The sequence below is a fragment of the Equus caballus genome, chromosome 7 (genome assembly GCF_041296265.1).
Source record: "Equus caballus isolate H_3958 breed thoroughbred chromosome 7, TB-T2T, whole genome shotgun sequence".
NCBI lineage: Eukaryota > Metazoa > Chordata > Mammalia > Perissodactyla > Equidae > Equus > Equus caballus.
Genome location: NC_091690.1, coordinates 76,399,837 through 76,411,135, shown reverse-complemented (window position 1 = coordinate 76,411,135; position 11,299 = coordinate 76,399,837). Strand labels below are relative to the sequence as shown.

General features: G+C 39.6%; 1 protein-coding gene and 1 pseudogene across 1 annotated transcript; both read left to right on the top strand.

Moving 5' to 3' along the window:
• The first annotated feature begins 205 nt into the window (after positions 1 to 205).
• On the top strand, positions 206 to 1,932 carry LOC100068926 (hemoglobin subunit epsilon). Its single transcript, XM_001504194.5, has 3 exons — positions 206 to 463; positions 586 to 808; positions 1,672 to 1,932. Exons 1-3 carry the CDS (start codon positions 372 to 374, stop codon positions 1,798 to 1,800), a joined length of 444 nt encoding a protein of 147 aa, XP_001504244.1. The 5' UTR covers positions 206 to 371; the 3' UTR covers positions 1,801 to 1,932.
• A 4,746-nt stretch (positions 1,933 to 6,678) lies between these two features.
• On the top strand, positions 6,679 to 8,110 carry LOC100054209 (hemoglobin subunit epsilon-like; annotated as a pseudogene).
• Positions 8,111 to 11,299: the final 3,189 nt, after the last annotated feature.

Here is an 11,299-nt window from a genome sequence, read left to right as displayed (position 1 = left end):
TTTCTTGGAGAAGGAGAATGGGGGAGATGGGTGTCTTCTTGGAGGATGACATGGTGAGAGACAAGAGTGACAAAAGGGAAGGAATGGAAAATTGTTTTGAGGATGGAGGAGGAGCTAACAAAGGAAGGGTGTCTCAGGAACCAACACACATTATCACAAACTCAGAACACATTCTTCATTACTGACCCTTTCCTGGCCTGACTCCACCCCTGAGGGACACATCTTAGTCTTGACCAATGACTTCAAAGTACTAGGGGGAACCAGGGGCCAGAAGTTCACCAGTAAAGAATAAAAGGCCACACCATACAGCAGCAGCACATACCTGCTTCTGACACCTCTGTGATCACCTGTAAGCTCCCAGACCTGACATCATGGTGCATTTTACTGCTGAGGAGAAGGCTGCCATCACTAACGCGTGGGGCAAAGTGAATGTGGAAGAAGCTGGAGGCGAGGCTCTTGGCAGGTAGGAACTGGGTTTCAACACATGAGAGAGGATGATAAATATAAACCTGGCAAATTGACTAGGAAAATCCTCAAGATTTTTGAGAGTCTCTGATTTTCCTTCTGCTATGCCCCGTCTCATAGGCTCTTGGTTGTCTATCCCTGGACCCAGAGGTTTTTTGACAACTTTGGCAACCTGTCCTCTTCCTCTGCCATAATGGGCAATCCCAAAGTCAAGGCCCATGGCAAGAAGGTGCTGACCTCTTTTGGAGATGCTGTTAAGAACATGGACAACCTCAAGGCTGCCTTTGCTAAGCTGAGTGAGCTGCACTGTGACAAGCTGCATGTGGATCCTGAGAACTTCAGGGTGAGTTCAGGAAATGTTCATGTTCATGTGCTCTTTTTTGCTTTTTAGTTTGGGATAATAATGGAAGTTGAGCCTTTGGTTGGAAAGACTAACAAAGATCTCAGATATCATGGGTCTCACTTGGTGTTATGAGGGCAGACCTCAAGTGGGCATCACTGAGAACTCCTAGATTCAGGACTAGTGATAGTAAAGGGATACTAGCAGCCTGAGTTTACTTAAAACTTTTCAAGAATTGTTGTCAGAACTGGACTTGTTTATCCTATAGAATATCAGAGCATAGCTGACTTGTTCAAAGAGGAATGGAATTTGACTTTTGATAGATGAAGGCCTATCTCAAAGAAGGAGAAATGCCTTATTTTATGTGGTTCTTATGACTGAAGTTTAGGAAGAGATTTGGGGAAAAAAAATTCTGGACAGATTATCTCAGAGAAAAATAAAAAAAAATTTCTCTAAAGGATACTAAATTACCTGTCAATAAATTACCTGTCAAGTAGGAGGAAGCTTGTTATTGCATTGGTTAGAGACGTTAAACTCACTCTGAGAACCCATGCAGCCCTGAAATCCTATGATTACAGGAATTAGATAATTGGTAAATGAGAAAGGAAGGGAGAGAGGCAAGTCAAAATGATGAAATGAGAGGGAGGGTGGAGCCATAAGTAGGCAGAATGTTGAATGGAAAGGTCATGCATATTAAATGGAATTGAGGGACTAGAGTATGTGAGTTATTTGGATAGGCATAACCCTTGGAGCAGGTTAAGGTGCAGAGTTGGCAGGGAGTGGAGGTCTTAGCCATTTTTCCTGCAATTTCTGGGGGAAATTTCTACTCAACACACCTATTTGTCATTTTGTCTTTCACCTAACAGCTCCTGGGCAATGTGCTGGTGATTATCCTGGCTTCTCATTTTGGCAAGGAATTCACCCCTGATGTGCAGGCTGCTTGGCAGAAGCTGGTGTCTGGTGTCGCCAATGCTCTGGCCCACAAGTACCACTGAATCCTCTTTCCACCTCATCAGTGCCCCTTCGTGTCCCCAGTGCCTTCCTTCTGCACAAGGGGACTGGGATGTGGCCTTGAGAGCACAGCTTCTGTGTAATAAAGTGCATTCCATTCAGTAATCAGAAATTAACATTGTGTCTTCTCCATCTTTTATTCTTGTATTAAAGGAGAAAACGTTCATTGGTTGAAGGTTGGGGAGATACATAGGAAGTAACAAGGGCTCCTTTGAGAAGTTTGCGGGGATTCATTAAGGAAGATGGGCATTATGGGAGGATTCCAGAGGGACTGGGGGGATGCCAAGATAGGGAAGAAGTTTCCTGGGGTGCAGCAAGGTTTATTTAAGTGGGTAGGGGCTTTGGGGGCAGTGTGGCACACACTTACTGGAGAGGGGAAGGAAGGAGGTGGTGAGCAGTGCCTGAGGAAAAACAAAGTAGATTTGTGGGGCATATCTGAATTCAGTTTAAAAAAAAAAGCTTTGTAGGGATCTAAGTTCTAGGCTAGGGTTATTATTTCAATTTGCTCTAATGTACATTTTTAATCAGATAGCTTGTCATAGCTCTTGTAAGACTGAATGGGAGATAAGAGGATAAGTTGAGAAATAGCCGGGAGCTTTCTGGAGAAAGTCTCCATGAAGCAACAATAGCCTGCTCTTTCTTGAAGGGTTTCGCTGTCTCACTGGGGAGCCAAGGTTAAGACAAATGAAATCATTGTGCATTATCTACTGATTGAATGTGTCATGTATTAAAACAAAATTAGAGTTAGGATAATGTGTAAATTTTGTGGGAAAAATGACCAAGACTGCTTATAGCAGATAAGATATTAACAAAGGTTCATAGTCTAAAGCCAGCAAGTTAGGGCTTAGTGACTTGCATGAGCATAGGTCTCCAGGAGTAGAGGAGAGAGTAAGATATAGGTAGAGTATTAGAAAAGACTAGACAAGGCAAGACCTTGAATAGAAAAATAGAAAGAAGTATTGCTATACTATTGGCAAGAGTAAACAATAAATATTCTTAGAACATTACATGACTCAAGGAATAAGATTTGGGGGGAAAGTAATTTGCTTAATACACACAAAATGAATTTAAAATTGCAGAGACTAGATGTGGATGCTAATTCAGGGGAACAGACATAATGGCCCAAACCCAAAAAGAGCAGCGAGGTCTGCAAAAAGTGAAGGATGAACAAATGTAAAGTGAGGAGGATATGATATCTGATTGGCCGGGGTGGATGAAAAGGAAGGAGGTGGTTGTGAATGGCTGAAAGACACCAGCCTGGGTGAATCTAACAGGAAGAGGCTATGCACTGACCTGGGGATCCTCATGTAGGAGTGACAATAAGTGAATCATTCTTGAGGAAGTTATGCTTGGTTGCCAAAGGGCCTTGATTCAAACTCTCATATCAAGGCTTGAGACCTTCACGCTTTACAAGTTAGTGTCGTATCTTGGCAAATTTAACTCTATTAGGCATTTTATTGCTTCCACATATTCATCAGAATTTGTCCTGTGACTTACCTTCTAATTTGGCTTTATGTTTCCACAATAGAGATGAGAGACCACTGATTATCGTAGTTGCAGGCTGTCAACAGTACTGATCTCTCTGAGGCCTGTAGCCTCTCATTATGTTCTCAAGAGAGGCTGCTCATGGCACTAAATATTTTCACTCACTCAGTCAGTCAGTCAGTCAACAAATGAGAGCAATGTGCATTTTTAATCAATCGATCTCTTTTTATCTTTCTTGCCCATCAATTATTATTCTGGCTCTGAATGTCAAAGGGTCAAGAATGGTGGATGATGGAGTTGTGGGCAGAAGACACATTCTTTATCCTTTGCAGATCTAGATTTAGATCTGGATTTTGCCAATCTGAGACGACTGAATTGAAAACAACTTTATAATTAACACACATGCACACGCACATGCATACATGCAGGTCTGGATCACTCAGAACTTTCATAGATGAAAGAATGCCTAATTATTGTCTATAGGCAATAAAATCCACCTGAACAAAACAATGTTGTGATGAACAAGATATTCTTGCAATATTAATCTATCTAAGAGTATAGAGAGTTTAAAGATTATCTCATTATCAGGATTAAAATCTTGTACCAGCTTCTTACTCTCTACCACTGAGGATAAATTCTAAGTTACTAGGTTTATGCTTTCTCTCAGCAATATTTCCTGTCATTCTTACCTTTACCATTTGCACATCAACTACCCTAGTCCATTGTTCATATCTCTAGCATACTGAAGGTCTGTTCTACCTTTGTCAGAGGTTTGGATTCACTGGTCCAACTTTCAGACTTTCTATCCCAATATCTTCCCATGGCAGATTCCTTCTTTTCATTCTGGACCCAGTTGAAATACTGTCCCCTTAGAGAGACTATTCCAGATGTAATTGTGTCCCTCTCATTAAATCCAGATATTAATTTTCTTCATAGCAAATGATAACTGAAATTATTTCGTTGATGAGTTTACTTATTTATTTTATGTATCTTCCACTTTCAAATTATGAATCTTAAGAGGGAAATTTTCTTCTCCGTCTCATTTACCTTAAATCTCCAGTACTTAGAACAATTGTGACACATAGTTATTAAACAACAGTTATTGAATGAATGCTTGAGAACACATGGGAATCAATGTTTGAGAAACAAAGAGAGAGCTTTTGTAAAGAAATAGCTTCATAAGTGAGAATTTAGGTAATGTTAGGAACAATGACATGGGAAAAATGGAACGGTGAAACAGCTAAGGCTTTGGAAGATATTGCCTCAAAAGCGTAAGAGGGAAGCAAAAGTTACAGATGACCTTTGGATCACTGTCTGCATTTCTGGAAAAATGGGGAGCTTGTTTGCAGACAAGAGGCGTCATAGAAATCCATTAGTCTGAGGAGGAGTAATTAAGACTCACTCACTTGGTAAGATATTCAGAGGCTTGGGAACCAGCTTCTGAGTCATTCTCCAAGGTCAAGTTCTATAAACCCAATAAGATTATCAAATGTAGTCAAAGATCTCTGTACACTCACCTCACAGGCCTCCTATTATAAAGTCTCTAACCTGGGTTCCCCTCAGCCTCTTTACCCTACACCTTCATACCGGTAAAAATGTGCCGTGCGTACCCTTATGTTGTGAGGTCACAAATTATTATAGCTATAAGTAGAAAATGACAACAGATGTCTTGATGAATCTCATTCTCCTTCACTTTTACTCATCCCTATCAAAGAACATATATAGGCTTTACATGAAATCATGAAACTGAAAGGATGTCATCTATACTATTATAATTTCAGGCAACCTGATAAGTTAGAGGATAAACTAGTTTAAAGATAGAGGCACCCCGTAATAAAATACACAAAAACTTCTTAATCTGCTTTTTAATGTGATCTTCAGGTCTGGCCACAAGGGCAAATAATCAAGCCAGATTTCCAAAGCTCAGGCCTGACAATTTGGCAAGGTCTCAGTGGGTTTTCTGTCTGTGCTTGAAATTGCCCCCTCTTTGCCTTCATTTCATCGATCTCTTAAAGAGAATCTTCTCGGTTTGGCCTCAAATGTCATCCCTTTTTCACATTAAATCTTCCCCATTTCCCTAAGAACTGATAACAGCCCCTCAACTATATCAAGCGTGGTAGACTGAAAGCATTAGTTCTCTCATAGCAGAAATTCAGCTCTCATCTATTGGGATGAGCTCTTTAGGTTTTAGAGTACCCCATAAGTACACATGGTGGTACATTCTTAAATGTCATTTTTTAAGGATTTACGCCAGAAGAGAAACCAACAAACCAGTTTCCTGGAGCTCTAAATTCAGGAGTGATGGACTAAGAGAAAAAAATAAATAAATGATTCCCTCTCCCACTGGAAGTGTGCCCTGTCTAGTCCCATAAATGCTTGTTTGAGATGCATGAGACCAAAGAACTTTAGGTTACAGGAGCAGTAGTGTGTGGAATATCATCGATGAAGATTGTCTCTGCCTGTTAGGTATGAGGAAAAATGAAACACAGCAAAGGAGTGTACATCCAGCACACACCAGAGATAACTTCCTTAATCTGCAGCCCATGCCATGAAATAATCTACTACTCAACTACTCTCTGTATTGAACATATGAGCACCCTTCTCCTCCTACACCTAAACAACTCTATTTTCTGACACAAATTGGTGGATACATGGAATCTGCCACAGACTATTGTCCAATGACTCAGAAGAAATATCTTTTTCCCAAATAAATACACTGACTATTAAATGGATTAAAAAATATGGGAGTAACATTCAATTCTGCCTTAACTTACCTAGTTTTTCTTATCCTGCTTCCTTTTGATGTTGAATAGAAATATTTATTTCTATTATAAAAAGCATTAAATTATGCACCCAATGTAATCTCAAGAGAATTGGGAACCAAGAAGGGCTGTGGCTTCTTTGATATGAAGACTGGCTGAACAACAAATTTTCACAACTCTTCACCAAATGCCCAAGACATTTATAATTTCTACCCTTTTCAGTTCTAATCTATGCCTCATCATCAGCCTTCATGTCGTTGCAAGATAGTGGTGGTTGGAACCTTGAGATGTAAATTGCATACTAGATGGAGGGGGGAGAATGAGGTATACGAGCAAAGAAAAGAAAGAAGTGAAGGTTCAAATTGAGCACGAATGGTAGAGTCTTTCTGAGAGAGCCTCCCAACAGTATCAGAGACACAAATGCCCATCTTCCAGACTATACTTTGTCCAAACCCCACACACGGTGGTGACTACCCACTCTTGACCAATAGTCTCATTTCATTGGGAGAAGCAAGAGATGGGCACCAGAGATGAAGAATAAAAGACCACACAAAGAAGAAACAGCACAGACTTGTTTCTGGCTCATCTGTGATTGCCGGAAAGCTCCCAGACACCATGGTGCATTTTATTGCAGAGGAGATGGCTGCTGTTGCTTGCCTGAGGGCCAAGGTGAACATGGAGGCAGTCTGAGGTGAAATCCTGGGAAGGTAGCCACTGCAAGCCAGGGCAGGGGGCAAAAACAAAAGAAAGAAATGTTGCTGAAAGAGGGATTGGTCAGGTTTCTTATATACTCACAGGTTTCTTACATACTGACTTCCCACCTGGTCTGTAATTGTGATAATCTCATAGGTTCCTGGTCATCTACTCGTTGACTCAGAGTTTCTTTGACAATTTTGGCAGCTTATCCTCTCACTCTGCAATAATGGGCAACCCCAGGATTAAGGCTCATGGCAAGAAGGAGCTAACCTCCTTTGGAAGTGGTGTTAAGCACGTGGATGACCCCAAGGGCACCTTTGCTCAGCTGAGTGAGCTGCACTGTGGCAAGCTGCATGTGGATCCTGAGAACTTCAGATGGAGTTCTAGGTGAGCTTGTGCTTTGTTCTTTCACCCTAGGTTTCTGTACCATGGTTACTTTTGATAATAGAGGCAGTTACCTATTGTGAAGTAGGGGTTAGCTGTGGGATATATTTTGGTGATGGGATTGATTTTGAGAATTTTATTGTTGTAAATGCCATAGCTAAGATTATACAGAACATAAATCAAGGGTAGTGAAAGGCCACTTGCATTTGATATTTCTGAAAAACATCTTGTGAAGAGTGTCGGCTGAAACTGAGCTAAGTGGCCCAGGGAATGTTAAGTTTGGGGAGAGAGAAGAACATCTTGCCTTTGGTAACTAAAAATTTCTGCGAAAATTGATGCATACCTTGTGGCATAATTCTGGAATTTAGAACAAGACCAACCAGGACAAAGTAAGGACAAGTTTTTAAAGAGGATTTTTTCCCCTGAGCAATGATAACGTGCCCTTGTACACATCACACAGGGTTCTTTTTCACATGAGCGTTCAGGAAAATTGTATGCATGTAATGACTGGGATATATACTATTCCACAAGGCCCTGGTCATATTATGGTCTTACTTTTGGAAAAGATAAACAGAAAACAATCCATAACAATGTTCTGGGGTCATGAGTTGGTAGGGCAAAGAAGAGAACAGAACACGATAGGAGAGACAGGGCTTGGAGTCATATTAAGGTCAATATCAAGCCCATAATGATATCCTTTTGCAGACATGTGGCCCTGAACATTGCTCAAACTTTGATCAGGAAGAAAACGTGCCTTATATCTCTTTGCTCAGGCCAGCTTGAGGCCTTTTGTTCACCATATTCTGTTTACTGTTTATCCCTGCTCTCTCTCCAGCTCCTAGGCAACATGATATTGATTGTCTTGGCAATCCACTTCAGCAAGGAATTTATCCCACAAATGCAGGCTGCCTGGGAGAAGCTGACCACAGGTGTAGCTAATGCTCTGGCCCCCCGCAAGTACCACTGAGTTCCCTGCCCAACTATGCTGGTGCCTATTGGAGGGCCCTGTGTCCTAAGAGTCCATCTCCTCAAGATGGAGGGACAGTCCCCTGCCTCCGGACTTAACTTCTAAATGATAAAAATAAGATTAACTCTGTTCTTTAGGAAATGTCCTTGTCTTGTTACCTCTGCCTTCATCTTTTGTGTCTACTCAAAAGAAAGAACACCATGAGCACCGAGGGCTTTGGAGAAAGGGTGTATGAACAGGACAAAAAAGAGATTCTTGTGAGATTGAATAAGACAATGCAAAGCTTGTGAGTAGCTTCAACAGGGTCAGTGCAACCATGTCTTTGAAGAAATTCTGAGAATGGAGGGACTCATGACAGCTGTAAGAGCCTTGTTGATGTGAGGTAGGATATGTTGACTCAAAGTACGGGTTCTATATAGATTTTTATCTGTATAAACTAAGGGTAGAGCTCAGTTTGAGGTTATAGTTAATTTTATTTAATGTAAGAAACAGTTTTTGATCAGCTATACTGGGGTGAAACGGGCTTCCTAGATTACAAGTCGTGGACGCTTGCCTGACCTTTCCCCAGTGTTGCCAATTGCACTAATGGGGAGCCATCTCTAAGATATAAGAAACCACTTCCTTGATTTGAATCTGAGCGTCACATGCTGACTCTATGACCAGAGATATATTACTAAATACCTTAAGCCCTCATTCCCATATCCCGTTTGTCAAAGATTATTTTGTGAGAAGTAAATAAATTAATACATATAAGATCTTTACTACACCACCTGGAACACAATAAGCTCTCTTCTCCCTCTCTAAATATAGATAATTTATTTTCTAAATAATTTCTGTCTTTTAATGGTAGTAATAATATTCTCTATATCCTGTACCTATATACATGTATACACGTACTCCTAATGATAGTGTTTTCATTTTATATTTAGTTATAAGTATAGCTATCATTATTGAAACCAATTTAGCTTTAGTGGCAATAAAAGGACATTTTGTGAGGAAATGTCAAATTCAAAGCCTGAATTTCAGGAATCAGCATACCAGATCCAGATGGAAAAGAAGAGACCAGTCCTTTAAAAACAGAAAAATGGTATCACCAATTTGGAAAGCAGTTGGAGAGACCAGGTTATAAAGGGAAGGATGTTAGTGTTACATGCAATAGGAACAAGTCAAAATTATTGCACAGGAGAAGGAACATGAATAAAGAATTTTAGGAAAATTGACACATGTTGGTGCATAACCGGTCTGAGAAGATAGAGTCTAGCCTTGGGTATGGGACCAGGAGCTTGCTGTGATTATAAAGAAGAGATTGGGTAAAGGACTAGACTTTGACAAGAGCAGTGAGACTAAGATTTTAAAAAATCTTTAGAAAAAGACAGTTAGGGCAAAGATTCAGCAAGACTTGTAAACTGATTGATAGTTAGTGAGGAAGTCACAGATGATAGCCAGGTTTTTTCTCTGCTGAGTAAGAAGAAGGAAATCTATTGACAGAGTAAAAAATGCCTAGACGTCCCATCGTTGGAGCTGGAAATGAGGACAGCCACTTTTGTGGCAATCATTTCAAACTCCAGGGCATTTAAGAAGTCTCTGGAATACTCGAATTAACTCAAGAAATAGTTGATAAGTTTTAAGAAGACTTCATCTCACTTCTATGCCCATTCCACTGATCTTAAGTACTAAAATGTTTTCCTCAGAATCTTTCCCATATGTGTCCACCACAAAGAGTTCTAATATTACATTCTTGGATGGGAGCACATAGGACAATGACTGCTACAATTCAACAGTGTCTGGAGTTTCTTTAACATTTTCATGAGTCACTCAATGATTAGTAACTCACTAGGCAGAATAAATAGGAGTTACTTGTGTACAATTAGCATCCATTCACTCACCCACTTAACATACATTAATAGAGCTCCTCCTGTAAGCAATTATGGTGTCCAACGTCTTCAAATCCCGTATTTGTCCTATTCCCTGCTTATTTTAGACATCAATCTATTTTCTAAATTAAAAGAAAGCAAGATGCCTTCTTTGCCTGTGTTATTTATTACTCTTTTCACACCTGAGCAATCTCTCACCTCCATATACCTTTCTTTTATGCTACCCTCATGGGTTAGTTGTAAACATCTTAGACACACACAGGCCTTCAGGACTAGGGTATTTAATATTTGCATAGGATTTAATATTTATCAATAGTCTATAAAGCCACTTGAGAAAAAGTGTTTAGCAATGAACAAGATATTCTTGCAATATTCATCTAGATAAGAGTACAAATGGAGTATCAATGGTTTCATTATCATGATTAAAATTCTCTAATAGCTTCTCGCTTCTCACCTCTGAAATGATCTTAAAGAGACTAAGCAGGTGCTACTTCTTTAACATCATCTCTGGCCATTCTCTTCTTTACTATTTACATATCAACCTGATTAACATACTATTTATCTCTCTAACATACTAAGTATACATATGTATATGTACGTGTTGTGTGTGTGTGTGTGTAAATATGTGTGCTTTCCTGCCTTAGAGTATTGCATTTGCTATTCCAACTTCCAGAAACTTTTTTCTTAATATCTTCCCATAGCAGACATCTTCATGTCATTGTGGCTCCAGTTCAAATATTACCCCCTTAAAGAGATCATTGCTTACATAGTTGTGTCCCACACACAAGATATTTATTTTCTTCATACCAAATAATAATACATGAAATTATTTTGCTGATTGATTTACTTATTATTTCTATGTATCTCTCACACTATAGAATATAGTCCCCTGTGAGAGGCTTCCTTTTCTGAATTGTTTATCTTAAATCACCAGTACGTAGAACAATTGATGCTTTATAGTAACTCAATATATTTGTTGAAAGAATATTTGAAAACATCTTATTTTACTTTTGTGAGGAATCAACTTTGTAGGTGAGAATTTAGACAATGTCAAAAGGAGGGACATGAGAAGAATGGAAGTGTGGAAGAACTTCTGACAAGGAGGGATAAGCCTCTGCAAAACGTTGCCTTGAAAGCAAAGAGAAAAGCAGTTGTTACATGGGTAACTTCTTAACCTGCATTTTTATTTGATCTGCAAGTATCTAGTCTCAGGGGCAAATTATCAAATCAGATTTCTGAAACTTCAGAACTCCTGATCAGATAACATCTGAGATCATGCATCACTCTTAGAGGAAAAAAAAGTATGAATCTGACT

Coding starts and splice junctions, on each gene's coding strand:
- LOC100068926 (XM_001504194.5), top strand. CDS start 372: ATGGTGCATTTTACTGCTGAGGAGAAGGCTGCCATCACTAACGCGTGG. Junction 464..585: donor GGAGGCGAGGCTCTTGGCAG/GTAGGAACTGGG, acceptor CCCGTCTCATAG/GCTCTTGGTTGTCTATCCCT. Junction 809..1,671: donor TGGATCCTGAGAACTTCAGG/GTGAGTTCAGGA, acceptor TTCACCTAACAG/CTCCTGGGCAATGTGCTGGT.